The sequence below is a fragment of the Pelobates fuscus genome, chromosome 7 (assembly GCF_036172605.1).
Source record: "Pelobates fuscus isolate aPelFus1 chromosome 7, aPelFus1.pri, whole genome shotgun sequence".
Taxonomy (NCBI): Eukaryota; Metazoa; Chordata; class Amphibia; order Anura; family Pelobatidae; genus Pelobates; species Pelobates fuscus.
Window position 1 is genome coordinate 33,670,416 of NC_086323.1, and position 17,878 is coordinate 33,688,293.

The 17,878-nt window shown below is 43.3% G+C and overlaps 1 protein-coding gene across 1 annotated transcript in view; it reads left to right on the top strand.

Annotated features, from left to right (window-relative positions):
- Positions 1-17,878, top strand: part of LRRC7 (leucine rich repeat containing 7) — a 345,057-nt gene that overhangs the window by 221,121 nt on the left and 106,058 nt on the right. The window contains exon 11 of the mRNA XM_063427909.1: positions 5,540-5,612. Within this exon, the coding sequence (XP_063283979.1) occupies positions 5,540-5,612 (73 nt within the window). The remainder of the gene's footprint in view (positions 1-5,539; positions 5,613-17,878) is intronic.

Here is a 17,878-nt window from a genome sequence, read left to right on the forward strand (position 1 = left end):
CGTCTATGTAGCGCCGCCATAAGACCAGATTGCCCCCCAGCTGTGGGCCTAGCCGAACATGGCGCTGTTCCCAATGGGAAACATACATGTTGGCAAAGCTGGGGGCAAACTTGGTACCCATGGCGACGCCACATTTCTGCAAAAAGTACTGACCATTAAACCAAAATAATTTTTTTGTTAATACAAACGACATACATTGTATTAAAAATTCAATTTGAATAAGTGGAAGACATTGATGTTTAATGAGTATATCTTTAATGGCCTGAATGCCCTTATCATGTGGGATATTTGAGTATAGGGCTGTTATATCTGTAGTGGCCAAAACATATGTGGATTTCCAATGTATTGAGGATATATCTTGTAGAATATGCTTAGTATCTCTGATATATGAGTCAATGCGAGAAACATACGGTTGAAGAAAAAAGTCAACGTACTCCGACAAATTACAGGAGAGGGAATTTATACCACTAACTATAGGGCGGCCAGGAGGTCTCTGGAGGTTCTTATGAATCTTGGGTAAGAAATAGAAAGTAGCTATTTTACAATTAGGGTTAAAGATGAAATCATATTCTTTCTTTGTTAGAATATCTCTTTCAATACCCAAATCCAGTAGTTGTTTTAGAGATTGTAAAAACCCAGGGGTCGGGTTCTGTGACAAAGTTTCATACGTGTTGGTGTCATTTAGAATGTTATATGCCTCTTCCATATAGTATGATCTATCCATTATTACTGTACCTCCTCCTTTGTCTGCCTCCTTAATGATTATATTCGGATTCTCAGTTAACATTTTTAAAGCATCTCTTTCCTTTTTATTGAGGTTAAGATGATATTTATTGTTGGTTAATTTGTCAAGGTCTGCTTGAACTAATTCATTAAAAATGTCCAAATATTTGCTTTTGGCGGACCAGGGGTAGAAATGAGAAGTAGGTTTAAAAGGAGTACGTGTAATGTCTAGTGTAGACTCTGAATCATTATTCAATACCTGACATGGCTCTTCCTGTACTACTGTATTATGTTGTGAGTTATCATTATCTTTATTCGATTTTTATAATCGTTTAATAGTTAATTTTTTTAAGAATTTTTGGTTGTCCAAATATAGATTAAAACTGTTAATGTTAGTTGTAGGTGCAAACTTAAGTCCTCTCTTTAGGAGGGTTAATTCATCCAATGAAAATTCAACCTGTGAGAGATTGAAAATACCTTCAGTTTGATTTAATTTTGTCTGTATGTGATGTGCACTGATGTAGTCTGATCCTCCTCTACCTCTGAATGGGGTCCTTTTTTTATTGGAGATCTTAGTGCTTGAAACCTGTTTTGGATTGGGAATGTGTGTATTCGGTCTGATTTTTGGTCTCGCCCCTTGTCTAAAAAAATATCTTGATTGTCATTCTGGGAGTGTGAATTAGTAGGGGAACGAGGAGGGCTACGTTTCCTAGAGTTTGATTTAGAATACTAATTAGAATTAGAATAAGAATAATTATATGAATTTGAATTAGAATTAGAATTAGAAATGGCAGGACGTGTACGATTGAAAGGATTAGAATTAGAAGAATTATGTCTGGCCTTAAAATCACGGCCAGCTGGGTTATGTACTCTAAATTGTGATTTCTTTTTATTAAGATAATCTCGTTGTTTTAATTGAGAATTAGACTTGGACCAATTTCTTTGATTACCTTTTTGGTAATCGTCTTGGTCTCTTTTTAATTTAGTAGATTTTGTTGTTGAGATTTTCTCATCTACAGCCTTGATTTTTTCTTTAAGAATATTATAATTGTTCTCTACGGCTTTTGGTTCTCTAAAATTGGAGATATAATTCTCTAAGATTTTAATTTCATCTTCTAGTGAGGTAAGAGACCTCCTTTGATATTCGATCAAGCTAACCATGTATTTCTTAGAACATTCATCGCTAGCTTGATGCCAGTCTTTTAGTAATAGATGATCTTCCAAACCAAAAGCTGGGGCTTTTAAAACTCTTAATCCCCGAGGTATAATGTTTGAAGCTAGATATTGCTCTAATGAGGTTATTTCCCACCACTTGCGGGTTTCTTTTTCTAAGAGATGCTCTAATTGTACAAATTTACGGTTTAGTGAATTTTCTGTAGGAAGAGGGCCTCCTTTAAATAAGGAATCAATACTCTTTTTTCTCTCATTTCTTATTTCATCATATATATTTTTAGAAGCCATAGTTGAATTGAAGTGATATAATGTATTAGTAGTATACAAGTGAGGAATAAACGTCAAAGTGAAAACAAAGTAGTATACTAGCTAATTACAGATAATACATCTTTAGATTGAAGGGGTCCTAGGTGAACCTCACTGATCACCCAAATATTGAAACAAAAGACAACAAAGTGGAACCCACGTCTAATAAGCATACAACGTATGTATACAACCTGAAAATAAGACCAGAGTAGAAATATTCTATATACAATGGTAGTAGAATCTAAAAAAACAAAATATATAGATCATAGCATAACACTGTGATATATACCAAGTGAATAAGTGGTAGTGATATCTAACTCACAAACAAAGGTGAAAATCAGGCCTCTCACCCCCTTGGGGTATGTGTAGTATGAACTTTGATAGTAGCTTCAAATGCACAGTTCGAGTAGGTATATGTCTTTAAAGAAATGGATAAAAAAGCCATACATGTGAAGTATGTTATAAAAAGTACAAAAGAGATTTATTGGGTACACTTACAAACAGAAGGAAGTTCTGAGCATATCTCCACTCTATTTCAACGGGTATAAGAAGATTCTCCTTCACACGATCAACTACATATCCCTGAAGAAGTCCCTTATATATTACTTTGGACGAAACGCGTTGGATATATGGACTCACATTGTTCTTAATTGTTTATTCTAAATTTTATTATGTTTTGATCTCTTCTGGTCTTGTTACTCCTATTTGGAATTGTACTGTTCGTTCCATGCTGCTTTGGAGTTCCACAAAGAGTGGAGATATGCTCAGAACTTCCTTCTGTTTGTAAGTGTACCCAATAAATCTCTTTTGTACTTTTTATAACATACTTCACATGTATGGCTTTTTTATCCATTTCTTTAAAGACATATACCTACTCGAACTGTGCATTTGAAGCTACTATCAAAGTTCATATTACACATACCCCAAGGGGGTGAGAGGCCTGATTTTCACCTTTGTTTGTGAGTTAGATATCACTACCACTTATTCACTTGGTATATATCACAGTGTTATGCTATGATCTATATATTTTGTTTTTTTAGATTCTACTACCATTGTATATAGAATATTTCTACTCTGGTCTTATTTTCAGGTTGTATACATACGTTGTATGCATATTAGATGTGGGTTCCACTTTGTTGTCTATAGCGTTAGAAATACTGTAGTGGAGCTGCAATGCTGATACTGACTATCTCTGCTGTAATCCTCTGGAGCTGGAAGGTAAGCACTGTTTAGTAGATTTGCCCATTCCCCCAGTAACGAGACAACGCAGTTCTGGGAGTCAACTGAGGATTTTTTGGTCACACATGACTTTTCTGCCCAGACCCCTACATAGGGTTTACACTACAATAAAACAGGGGTGTTAATCCCAAGATCCTCTGTGCCTGAGAGATAATTGCGTGAGAAAAAAAAAACTGTAATTCAATTATCTCTCAGGTACAGAAAATCCATACAAAAGTACAGTACCCCAGATGTGTCCCCGCCATACTCAGGAATCCCACAAAAAGTACATCCCTGGATGGCCCGATCTGAGTGTGTAACATATCTAAAGATCACTCAGATCGGTTCGGTGGAATGGGAATGCCATCGAGGTAAAGTTTTGACAAGCCAGAAACGAGGCTCTAGCCCAAAACAGTTCCAGGAGAATAGGTGTCCTGGCCAGTCTCTGTTCGTGGAGTTCCTGTGTGAACACCAAGCAAGGAAATACCTTCATTTCAGGATATGAATGCTCCCCCTGTTCGGTAGTTCATCTCTCCCGAACGTCGTTCGTAAAGGTGGTCAGGAAATAGGTCGGTAGCGGTCTAGGTTTTACCAGTGTTTGTGCGAGTACCTAACCGAAAAGAGTTCCAGGCATGCGACGGCCAAGTACCGCTGCCCACGTTTGGGAGACAAGATGTGCGCCATTCTTTTGTCGACCGTGTGTTTGGTTATAGGAAATGGCGGCCACCCAGGGTAGCATTAATTAATAGCTTCCCTTGCAGTTTTGCACTTAAGTTGCTGGTGTGAAAGTTCTAACGGGATACAGGGGCGGTCCTTGTTCAGAGATGAATGGATATTGTTCGTATGAAGTACTCCCGAACGGAAAAAGGGTAAAACACATATGTGGCAAGGTCCGCCACAAATACAAACATGTATTCTTAACATGTATTCCTGTAGCTGTTTAGGGGTCCCCTCCTCTCCGAGTGCATGAAATCATCATAATACACATTCATTTTATGCTTATTTCAGCTGAAAAGAGAGTTTCTAATGTTTTGGAGTGAAAAGTAATAAATATAAAAATGTAATTAATATAACTTTACTGTTCAAAAAATAAATTTATTATACAAATTTTTCAGATGTATACAGTAATAGAGAAAGTAAAGCTTCCCTTATGTTACTAGTGGGTATACATGTTCTTGTGTCTCCGATTTTTATTGGATGTAGTGAAGTCAATGTAAAACAGACGTCAAGCACCATTAAGACTGTAATAGCAATGAATTTTGTATCTCACAAGATGTATGTTCGCCAAACATACAGGAATCTGCATAAATATATAAACTAACCATTTTTATTTTGATGTCCCTCGGCACTTGGTCAAGCTGACGTCAGGGACCTAATGTGCATGCGCGGCGATCGCCGCAATCGCATTTGGACAACCCCGCAGGAAAACATTGAATCAATGCTTTCCTATGACATTTTAGCTAACGCTGAATGTCCTCACGCATAGCGTGAGGACTTCCAGCGTCAGTTAGGCGACCAAAAGATCTGGTAGACAGCCACTAAAAGTGGAGTTAACTCTGCAAGGTAATTATTGCAAGTTTCTCAATAATTGCAATAATTAGAATTGCAGGGTTAAATTGACAGGGACACTGCACTCAGACCACTCCAAGGAGCTGAGGTGGTGTAGGTGCCTACCCAATCGAGTCCCTTTAACCCCTTAAGGACACATGACATGTGTGACATGTCATGATTCCCTTTTATTCCAGAAGTTTGGTCCTTAAGGGGTTAAGGAATTAAATGTCAGATGTTGTGGTTTATAAAGTTCTAAAACATTTTAATATTTTTCTTTTCACTAACCCATCTAAATTAGATTTTTTTGAAGCAATTGTACATTTTAGATATGATAATTTGTTGTGTAAAATAACAATGTTTAACATATAAGGAGGTTATTTATACACACACACACACACACACACACACACTATAACATAAAATTACATTTGTTTTTAAATAATTTATTTACCAGCCTGTAGTATATTCTGCAGTGTTGTACAGTGAAACACAAATGCTTTCTTTGCTCTGTATTCATTTAATATTTATTTTTTGCTGATTACAATTCTCTGTGTTTTTGTTCCACTAGGTCTGTTGAAAAAACTTACAACTCTCAAAGTAGACGACAATCAACTTATAGCATTACCAAATACTATTGGAAAGTGAGTAGAAAATATTTTATTCATAGGTATTCTGTCATGTCCAATTTCTAGATTCTTATTCTAGATGCGTGTTCATTTCATTGCGTTGGGACAGAGTCTATTCCCTGCTGTTTAATTATATATGCATTGCTTTTGATTATTGGATAAAGTTGCTGACTTCTTGGGAATTAAATATTCGTACATCGAGGAATTCAGGGAATTATTTACTTGTACTTCAAAGGGTATAGGTAGCTTTTTGTAATGCATCTAAAGCCTTGAGAATTTTTTAATGTTACATCCAGAGGCTCTGCTAATTTTTCATTATAAGAAGTATCATGTACAGTATTATCATCAATAATTGTATTTTTTTTTATTTTTTTTCAATTTTCAAAGTCAAGTGATATTTAGAATTTACAATTTGCTTGACTGCTAAAATCAGCAATATTGTTGTGACGGTACCTCTGCCCAGTCGGCTTCCTACCCGCTTGCAGGGACCCTGGAAGGCTTAAGCCCAAAATAATACTACAATATTAAATTATATGTACACTAGGTGGAGTATCTCACATGAAATCTTAAGGCAATATATGCAATGGGTATCCTATGAGTGGGGACACAAAAGAAAAACAAAATACTAGTGCAATATCGTCTGAAAATAGTATTTGGATCTATTAATACATAAGTGGTACACTCACAAAGGTGGAGCCAGTGGTTAGTAGGCTCACTGTGTAAGCTTGATAGGATTTATGGGGTCCTATTCCCTCTTCCAAATCTGTTGGTAACTGCTTCCTTTGATTGTAATTATAACTCCACCAATATTCGTCTGTAGTGAATACGATGCTTTATTGATCCATAAAGTGCAATAAAGAAATAAAAACAAGGTGAAATTAATAAGGAGTCCTTACAGGAATAACGAGCCATAGACTTGGATACAGTAACTGAAGAAGCCTCTAGGAGAGGTGAAACACGTTTTGCTACAGTAGAGACTTTGCTTGAGAGTATAAGAACTCTCTTTTTTTATTTACATTAGATTAGTGACATAATGACTCACACAGCCTCTGTGAAAAAGAGAATTTCATTTTTACAGCACAGTGTGTTTGTTTTAGAACAGTGGTTCCCAAACCAGGATTTATGGATTACCCAGTTGGGTCTAAGGTGTTTTTTTCCTTTTTTCTAAAAACAGCTTTGACACAACTGGGTAATCACAATCCCTAAATTCTAGACTGTGAACTGATTTGAGAACCATTGCCTTAGAAGCTCTCGTCACCTGCTCTATTAATTGAACTTTGATAACACATAGAATGTTCCTGCAGGCTCTAGAAAGCTATTAACAGAGAAAGAGAAAATAACTTCTAAACTAAACAGACTATGTGCTAATGGAAGTTTAAAAAGTAGACCTCTTTCTCAGGAACTGCATAGGGAGCAGTGTGAGTCTCAGCCAGGGGAGGTGTGGCTACGGGCTGCATATACAAAGTGATTTAACTCCTAAATGGAAGAGAATTGAGCAAAGAGACAGCAGAGGCATGATCTATACACCAAAACTGCTTTATTAAAGCGGCACTGTCATGCCGAACTTACCTTTCCCCAATCGATTCCTCTTCTCTCCCTCTCTCAGGATCTGTTCTTCATTTCTTCCTGTCTGCTCTAGTTTTCTTTAAAAATTAGGACAAAGTAGGGACTATTTCTCTTCTTGAGGTTTCCTACGCCATGACCAGCTATGACCAGCGGATGAGCAAAGTGTGCTTCGTCTCCGGTGGCTGCTCACTGTAAACATTTTTTTTTTAAACCTATTGCCTCCCCCCCCCACCCCTGCACGGTGGGTGGGGGCCCTACTTAACAATGAGGGGGGGACGGGCCCCCACCCCTGCGCGGTGGCTGGAGGCCCTAAATAACAATAGGGGGGGACCTACTGTTCTCCCCCGTGGCCCCCACCCCTGCGCGGCGGGTGGGAGCCCTACTTAACAATGGGGGGGCTCCCACCCCTGCGCGGTGGGTGGGGGCCCTAAATAACAATAGGGGGACCTCCACCTGGGGGCCCTAAATAATAATAAGGGGGGAGGACAGTAGGTCCCCGGCCCCCATCCCTGAGCGGTGACCTACTATCCTCCCCCCCGGCCCCCACCACTGAGCGGTGGGTGTGGGCCATAAAGATAATGAGGGGGGGGACCTACTGTCCGGCTCCCACCCCCGGGCAGCAGGTGGGGGCCATAAAGATAATGAGGGGGGACCTACTGTCCTCCCCCCCACGGCCCCCACCCCTCATTATCTTTATGGCCCCCACCCGCCGCCCAGGAGTTGGGGCCGGGGGAGGAGGACAGTAGGCCCCCCCCTCATTATCTTTATGGACGCCAACCACCGCTCAGGGGTGGGGTCCGAAGGGAGGACAGTAGGTCCCCCCCTTATTGTTATGTAGGGCCCCCACCTGCCGCGCAGGGGTGGGGGCCGCGGGGTAGGACAGTAGGTCCCCCCCCCCTCATTGTAAAGTAGGGCCCTTACCCGCCATGCAGGAGTGGGGACCGTGGGGGGGCAATAGTTTTTTTTTTGTTTTGTTTTTACAGTGAGTAGCCAGTGGCTGCTCACTGTTTACTAGACATGCCCCTACTCGCGGTATAGCGAGTAGGGGCAGAATTTACTAATACTAAGTAATCTTTACTTAGTATTAGTAAATGTGGCTGAAAGACCAATGTAGGTCTTTCAGCCTTTTGGTAGATAGCTCCCTGATACTGTGGGAATTAGGGAGTTATCTACTAAGCGGCTGCAAGCTGCTGCCGCGGCAATGAATAGGATCAGAGTTTCATTCATTCAAATGAAATTGCGATCTGAACAAAGTCCCAAATTGCATTCTAACACGAATGGAGAAACTGTTCTCATTCTGTTAGGATGCAATTCGGCAGTTTTGCCAGCGTTCTGTCTAAGTGACAGGACATTCAGCAATACTGATAGGAGGCATCGTGGAAACAGGAAGGAAAGCTAAGGATCGTGGGAAAATTGCTCTGACCACCGGAAACACTTTGCTCCTCCGCTGGTCATAGGTGGTCATGGCGTAGGAAACCTCCAGAAGAGAAATAGTCCCTACTTTGTCTTAATTTTTAAAGAACACTAGAGCAGACAGGAAGAAATGAAGAACAGATCCTGAGAGAGTGAGAGAAAAAGAATCGATTGGGGAAAGGTAAGTTCGGCATGACAGTGCCGCTTTAAGCTAAGATTGTTTTTGTTCTTAGTGTGTTCCTTTAATCTGAAATTGTTTTGGTGCTTAAAATGTCAGTTCAAAAGATAAACTTCCATGATGTTTGCTTTTGGGTATGATTAGTGCTACTATGTGCACTGCATTAAAAATCATGTAATAAGTGTTGTGGAAGCCGAACTCAAAAATATCCTTTCTGTATTGTTTCAAAGAATGCAATTTACCAGAGTCTGCTAAGATTGTAATGACTGAGTATTGATGTCGAAGGTTTTATTCTGTGCAGAAGCTGTGCTTAGAACAAAAATCCTTCTTTAATACTTCATTCTATACAATGGCAAAGGACACATTGCTGCTATTCTCAGCTGGCAGAAGATGTGTTGGTGAATCCAAATATTAAAGCCAGGAGAAGGTGTCAGCTGTGAGATATTTTCCTTAGTCAGATTTATCACCATGTATGCTTTGCTGTTACTGTATTGTTGCCCTCGGGTTTCTAAAGGTTTTTGTAGTAAATGGGTTTCATGTTATTTGTCTGTGCTATGCTTCCAAAGCACTTCACACCATTCCATTCACAATGCTCTTTTATTTTTCTTTTATTTGAACTAAGCTTGTCCATGCTATTCCTTGAAGTGGAAGCTAGAATCATTTGAAAAGAGAGAATTTTCTTTTCTATTGTCAGGAGTGAAACATGAGTTGTAATTCACAGACTAAATTTGAACGAGAAAAACCATCAGCAAGGTAGGGATGCAAAAAAACTGTAGTCCAGTCGCTTTAAGTAATTTGAGTCTTTAGGAGATAAGAGATGGACCCCAGCATGAACTCCGAAAGAAGGAATTGTTTCCTGCAGCTCCTGGCACAGATCAGAACCAAGACATCTTTATTCATCATGTCCCGAGTTCTGTAAGAGATTGAACTCAAATTTTAAAACATTCTTAAATTCATATTTGGCTAACTCTACTCTGCTGAAGAAGTTTGCATCTTACATCCATATGAGTGATGTACTAAGATGAGATAAATTGGTTATTGTTGTGCTCCTCAACCCTCTCCTCAAGGCACACATAACAGTCCAGGATTTAGGGATTAACCAGGGTTTGTATAAGGTGTTTAGGAAGAGAAAAAAAACCAAAACACAGGTAATCCCTAAATCCTGGAATGTTAGGTGCGCATTGAGAAGTTGTTGAGGAGCACTGCTATAATACACAGGGCAGGTGCCACCGTTAGGCGAACTAGGCTTTCGCCTAGGGCGCCGGCCTGCTGGGGACGCCCTCCGGGATATTTCCTGGTGGGCTCCCCCTGTGTTGGGCTCCTGCAGGTGGGGGTGCCCATAGGAGCCCTGTCAGAGGAGCCATCTGGCCACCACAGGGCGACCCCTAAGTTGTCCTTCAGTATGGGAGTGTAGGCACCTGCTTACCTTGATGACAGGTGCCTTCTCTGCCATCAAATGCTGGTGACCAGGAGAATGCAGGCAGCGAAGGAGGCAGTTCTTGCAGTCTCTCACTCCTCCCTCGCGTGCTCTCTGTGATGCCGGGAGCCAGAATATGACGTAATGAGTGAGTGTATGTCTGTCAGTGAGTTTCTGTCTCTGTGTGTGTGTGTTTCTGTCAGTGAGTGAGTGTGTATGTCAGCGAGTGAGTATATGTCTGTCAGTGATTGTGTGTGTGTGTGTGTCTGTCAGTGAGTGAGTGTCTGTCTGTCAGTGAGTGAGTGTATGTCTGTCAGTGAGTGTCTGTCAGTGAGTGTATGTCTGCCAGTGAGTTTGTGTGTATGTCTGTCAGTGAGTGTATGTGTGAGTGTATGTGTGTGTGTCTGTCAGTGAGTGAGTGTCAGTGAGTGAGTTACATGAGGGGGCGGCAAAATGGATCTTTGCCTAGGGCGGCAAAAATCCTTGCACCGGCCCTCAGGAACCAGTGGTATTGTCCTAAATCAGTGACCATTTCATTCCATGCCAAGTTAATTTTTTTCTTCTTTAGGCCAGAAAGTCTGTCATTTTTATTTTTATATTTATTAATGTGCAATAGAAATCGGCACTTTTATAACTGGACACAACAACACCTTGGGAGGGTTTTTTGAGCCTATGAATGGACAATCCACGAACACAGACTCAACATGTGGGCTGGAGAGAAAGAGGAGGGATTGCCAAGGCTCTGCAAGCACTTTTTTTTCCATATAACCTCAATTAAAACAGGCAGAAAAAAACTACATACATGTTTTATTTGGGCACATATCTACTAAATAGTGGGGGGGGGGGGTTATTAATTTATTTTAATCAGTGGAGTGTTCTTAAAGTATGAGTTTAGATATATAATATAAAAGTTTTACATTTCTACCAGCACTTGGTTTAGAGGGATACAGGAATATTCTATACGTGTATTATTTGTTTTACAAAGTGACTGTCCTCGGTACATATCACTGAATCATAAAAAAAAAATGTTTCTCTGAAACAAAACACATTTCAGAATGCGATGTTACTCATATAAGTTACTCAAAATACATTTTCTTTTCTCTCTGTATAACCTCTCACATTTTAAAATGTGGGTGGATAATGGCATATTAATAGCTTAGCAGGTTATTTGTGAACGTGGGGTGAGATTTTCTTCTTCATATCAGCTATTTCCTTGAAGTGCCACGGGGAATCAGTAAAATCTATCTTGCTTTTAATATGTAATCCCCAAAGATCTCTGCGTTATGAAAAGTGTATCAGGAGGCTTTGATCAGAGAGACGCAGGTGGGAGTTGCTTAGCATCATTCGTCAGATGCTGAAAAAAAACAAATACAAATGTTCTTTATATAGGTCAGATTCCTTCCTTCATATCACATCTGTTTTAAGCAACTAAACATCAGTGTGATAAAGACACTTACATCATGACTTCACACAACGTGTCACAGGATTACATTGTTTAGTTATAAAGAAAATTTTCAGCAAGGGGTATGTTGACATAGTGTGCTTTGTGGAAGGTTTAATTTTTAATTGAAACCATTCTAAATGTTTGTTTGTATTTATTATAGTAATTGTATTTGATAATTCACCTGTCAATCTACTGGAAAGACTATCATGGTTATTCACAAAGTGATAATTCAAAGTCCACATAGCCTAACTGGAGATATCAGCCATGCTTTAATTACTCTAGCCTTAACTTAGAAATTCACTTTGAATTCTCACTTTTATAAATAACCCTTTATAAGTGTTCTCATGTTTCTTAGACTGTGTCTAATATAATCACTCTGTTTCCTGCAGTTTGAGGCACAGAATATAAATTTTCTTTAATTTAACTAGCTCTATTCCTTAAATATCCGCCAAGACAGCTTTAGTAGGATTTACTATGGATTCTATGTATTTCTTCAAACTCCTAAGCACGTAAGATTAAATAATTTAATAAGCATATTGTGTTCTTATGGACAACCCAGTTTTTTGGGACCTTTCCCATCATCTCGACTTCCCTTTGAGGGAACTGTCCTCTACAAGCTTAGCATGAGCACATCTTCAGATGAGCTTGCGCTATGGACACTAGGACCCTGCAGGGAGTGATGTCGGTGGGCTAGCCTTAGATGATTGCCAGGCATCCTGGTGTGCATTCACGCCACGCTGACCTGCCAGTATTTTGATGCCACCAATCCTCCCTCTTTACCCCTTTTACAATGGCATCCTGCTTTTCTGGGAAATGGAGCTGCAAGTTATGTATGATATCAGTTACAGCATCTCAATGTATAGACCCTGCACCATGTGAGTGAATGTAGGCAACATCCTGTCAGTCCCTGCACCATGTGACTGTGTATAGCCAACACGCTGTCAGTTCCTGCACCATGTGACTGCATATAGCCAACACGCTGTCAGTCCCTGCACCATGTGACTGCGTATAGCCAACATCCTGTCAGTCCCTGCACCATGTGACTGCATATAGCCAACATCCTGTCAGTCCCTGCACCATGTGACTGCGTATAGCCAACATCCTGTCAGTCCCTGCACCATGTGACTGAGTATAGCCAACACCCTGTCAGTCCCTGCACCATGTGACTGCGTATAGCCAACACGCTGTCAGTCCCTGCACCATGTGACTGCGTATAGCCAACACGCTGTCAGTCCCTGCACCATGTGACTGCATATAGCCAACATCCTGTCAGTCCCTGCACCATGTTACTGTGTATAGCCAACATCCTGTCAGTCCCTGCACCATGTGACTGCGTATAGCCAACACCCTGTCAGTCCCTGCACCATGTGACTGCGTATAGCCAATACGCTGTCAGTCCCTGCACCATGTGACTGCGTATAGCCAACATCCTGTCAGTCCCTGCACCATGTGACTGCGTATAGCCAACATCCTGTCAGTCCCTGCACCATGTGACTGCGTATAGCCAACATCCTGTCAGTCCCTGCACCATGTGACTGAGTATAGCCAACACCCTGTCAGACCCTGCACCATGTGAGTGAATGTAGCCAACATCCTGTCAGTCCCTGCACCATGTGACTGTGTATAGCCAACACGCTGTCAGTTCCTGCACCATGTGACTGCGTATAGCCAACACGCTGTCAGTCCCTGCACCATGTGACTGCGTATAGCCAACATCCAGGGCCGGCGCGTCCATAAGGCGGCACAGGCGGCCGCCTTAGGGCGCACCGGCTCTGGGGGCGCAAAATTCCAGTGACCGGCAGGAGGGAAGTGCTCCCTCCTGCCAGGTCACCTCCTGGATCCCCGGAGCTGCTGGGAGGCGTGCGGCTGAAGTTGATTAGGATGCGGCGAGGGAGATCTCTGATCTCTCTGACCGGCTCCCTCGCGCGCCTTTTGCTGATGCCGCGGGAGCCGGAATATGACGTCATATTCCGGCTCCCGCGGCATCAGAAAACAGCCTGCGAGGGAGCCGGTCAGAGAGATCAGAGAGCTCCCTCGCCGCCTCCTAATCAACTTCAGCCGCACGCCTCCCAGCAGCCCCACTGGACCACCAATGAAAGACCCACGCCAGCACTCCAGGTAGGGAGGCTGGGTGGGAAATTTAAATGTAATTTAGATAATTAATTACTGTGTGTGTATGTGTGTGTGCATGTGAGTGTGTATGTCAGTGTGTGTGTGTGTGTGTGTCTGTCAGTGTGTGTGTGTTCGAGTATGTGTGTGTCTGTCAGTGTGTGTGTGAGTGTGTGTGTGTGTGGGTGTGTCTGTCAGTGAGTGAGTGTGTGTGTGTGTGTGTGTGTGTGTCTGTCAGTGTGTGTGTGTCTGTCAGTGTGTGTGTGTCTGTCAGTGTGTGTGTGTTCGAGTATGTGTCTGTGAGTTTGTGTGTGTGTGTGTGTGTGTGTGTATTTTTCTGTAAGCCTGTCTGTATGTATGTATGTATCTGTATGACGGTATGCCTCTGTATGTATGTATGTAAACAAAAAACAACAAATACAGGGTGCGCTGGATAAAATAAACGAAAACGATAACACAAAAAGGAAAGTCTCTATAGGTACAGTGTAGACCTTGAGTAAATGTTCTTCTGTTCTCGCTTTGGAATCGCAGTGGTTGGATATGAAACACAAAAGCAGAGAAGGGGGGGACCAATAGTGCAAAACCGTATGGTAGAGAGGATCACGAACAACACAGACGTAGAGAAATGCCAACTTACAATTTTTAGAGCTAAGCCCAGCTCTAGGTAAAACAGCTTACAGTGGTATTTGATACTCCCCACATGTAGGATATAACTGGGCAATTGGAGTCTCCACACGATTCTTTAAAACTTCCGAGACAGACGTCAGCATATAAAATATATAAAAGAAAAAAATCCAATGGTGCAATAACTTAGGTAGTACTGCAACAACAGACAACACAGAGGTCCTAAGAGTGCCAACTTACAATTTAGAGAGCTATAACCAGCTCTGAGTAAAACAGCATACAGTGGTATTTAAACTCCCCACGTGTAGGATATTCCTCTAGTGATGCTTGTAGTGCCGGTCTTATGAAAAATAAAATCACAAGAGAGGGCCCATAGTGTTTTCCATATGTAAAAATGACAAAGTGATAAAAAGAAACGTACTTACAGTGTTCAGAGCAGCCACACTGCTCTATGAACCAAGCGTAGGTGGAATAATCCCCACCAGGGATTTCTTTTGCAGTACTGGATCTTGTTAAAAATGATGATAAAAAGATCAGCCAGGATAAAACAGCAGCATATAAAGTAAATGAACTAACCCAAAGTAAAAGGTAGTAACAAAATACTTTAATATAAAACAGAGTAAAAATACACAACGCGTTTCGCCATGTGACTGCGTATAGCCAACACGCTGTCAGTCCCTGCACCATGTGACTGCGTATAGCCAACACGCTGTCAGTCCCTGCACCATGTGACTGCGTATAGCCAACACGCTGTCAGTCCCTGCACCATGTGACTGCGTATAGCCAACATCCTGTCAGTCCCTGCACCATGTGACTGCGTATAGCCAACATCTTGTCAGTCCCTGCACCATGTGACTGCGTATAGCCAACATCCTGTCAGTCCCTGCACCATGTGACTGCGTATAGCCAACATCCTGTCAGTCCCTGCACCATGTGACTGAGTATAGCCAACATGCTGTCAGTCCCTGCACCATGTGACTGCGTATAGCCCACACGCTGTCAGTCCCTGCACCATGTGACTGCGTATAGCCAACACGCTGTCAGTCCCTGCACCATGTGACTGTGTATAGCCAACATCCTGTCAGTCCCTGCACCATGTGACTGAGTATAGCCAACATCCTGTCAGTCCCTGCACCATGTGACTGTGTATAGCCAACACGCTGTCAGTCCCTGCACCATGTGACTGAGTATAGCCAACACCCTGTCAGTCCCTGCACCATGTGACTGAGTATAGCCAACACGCTGTCAGTCCCTGCACCATGTGACTGCGTATAGCCAACATCCTGTCAATCCCTGCTCCATGTGACTGCGTATAGCCAACATCCTGTCAGTCCCTGCCCCATGTGACTGCGTATAGCCAACACGCTGTCAGTCCCTGCACCATGTGACTGCGTATAGCCAACACCCTGTCAGTCCCTGCACCATGTGACTGCGTATAGCCAACATCCTGTCAGTCCCTGCCCCATGTGACTGCGTATAGCCAACATCCTGTCAGTCCCTGCCCCATGTGACTGCGTATAGCCAACACACTGTCAGTCCCTGCACCATGTGAGTGCGTGTAGCCAACATCCTGTCAGTCCCTGCACCATGTGACTGCGTATAGCCAACATCCTGTCAGTCCCTGCCCCATGTGACGGCGTATAGCCAACATCCTGTCAGTCCCTGCCCCATGTGACTGCGTATAGCCAACACGCTGTCGGTCCCTGCACCATGTGAGTGCGTATAGCCAACATCCTGTCAGTCCCTGCACCATGTGACTGCGTATAGCCAACATCCTGTCAGTCCCTGCACCATGTGACTGAGTATAGCCAACACCCTGTCAGTCCCTGCACCATGTGACTGCGTATAGCCAATACGCTGTCAGTCCCTGCACCATGTGACTGCGTATAGCCAACACGCTGTCAGTCCCTGCACCATGTGACTGTGTATAGCCAACATCCTGTCAGTCCCTGCCCCATGTTACTGCGTATAGCCAACATCCTGTCAGTCCCTGCACCATGTGAGTGCGTATAGCCAACATCCTGTCAGTCCCTGCCCCATGTGACTGCGTATAGCCAACACGCTGTCAGTCCCTGCACCATGTGACTGCATATAGCCAACATCCTGTCAGTCCCTGCACCATGTTACTGTGTATAGCCAACATCCTGTCAGTCCCTGCACCATGTGACTGCGTATAGCCAACACCCAGTCAGTCCCTGCACCATGTGACTGCGTATAGCCAACATCCTGTCAGTCCCTGCACCATGTGACTGCGTATAGCCAACATCCTGTCAGTCCCTGTACCATGTGACTGCGTATAGCCAACATCCTGTCAGTCCCTGCACCATGTGACTGAGTATAGCCAACACCCTGTCAGTCCCTGCACCATGTGAGTGCGTATAGCCAACATCCTGTCAGTCCCTGCACCATGTGACTGCGTATAGCCAACATCCTGTCAGTCCCTGCACCATGTGACTGAGTATAGCCAACATCCTGTCAGTCCCTGCCCCATGTGACTGCGTATAGCTAACATCTTGTCAGTCCCTGCACCATGTGACTGCGTATAGCCAACATCCTGTCAGTCCCTGCACCATGTGACTGCGTATAGCCAACATCCTGTCAGTCCCTGCACCATGTGACTGCGTATAGCCAACATCCTGTCAGTCCCTGCACCATGTGACTGAGTATAGCCAACACGCTGTCAGTCCCTGCACCATGTGACTGCGTATAGCCAACACGCTGTCAGTCCCTGCACCATGTGACTGCGTATAGCCAACACGCTGTCAGTCCCTGCACCATGTGACTGTGTATAGCCAACATCCTGTCAGTCCCTGCACCATGTGACTGAGTATAGCCAACATCCTGTCAGTCCCTGCACCATGTGACTGTGTATAGCCAACACGCTGTCAGTCCCTGCACCATGTGACTGAGTATAGCCAACACCCTGTCAGTCCCTGCACCATGTTACTGAGTATAGCCAACACGCTGTCAGTCCCTGCACCATGTGACTGCGTATAGCCAACATCCTGTCAGTCCCTGCCCCATGTGACTGCGTATAGCCAACATCCTGTCAGTCCCTGCCCCATGTGACTGCGTATAGCCAACACGCTGTCAGTCCCTGCACCATGTGAGTGCGTATAGCCAACATCCTGTCAGTCCCTGCACCATGTGACTGCGTATAGCCAACACCCTGTCAGTCCCTGCACCATGTGACTGCGTATAGCCAACATCCTGTCAGTCCCTGCCCCATGTGACTGCGTATAGCCAACATCCTGTCAGTCCCTGCCCCATGTGACTGCGTATAGCCAACACGCTGTCAGTCCCTGCACCATGTGAGTGCGTATAGCCAACATCCTGTCAGTCCCTGCACCATGTGACTGCGTATAGCCAACATCCTGTCAGTCCCTGCCCCATGTGACTGCGTATAGCCAACATCCTGTCAGTCCCTGCCCCATGTGACTGCGTATAGCCAACACGCTGTCGGTCCCTGCACCATGTGAGTGCGTATAGCCAACATCCTGTCAGTCCCTGCACCATGTGACTGCGTATAG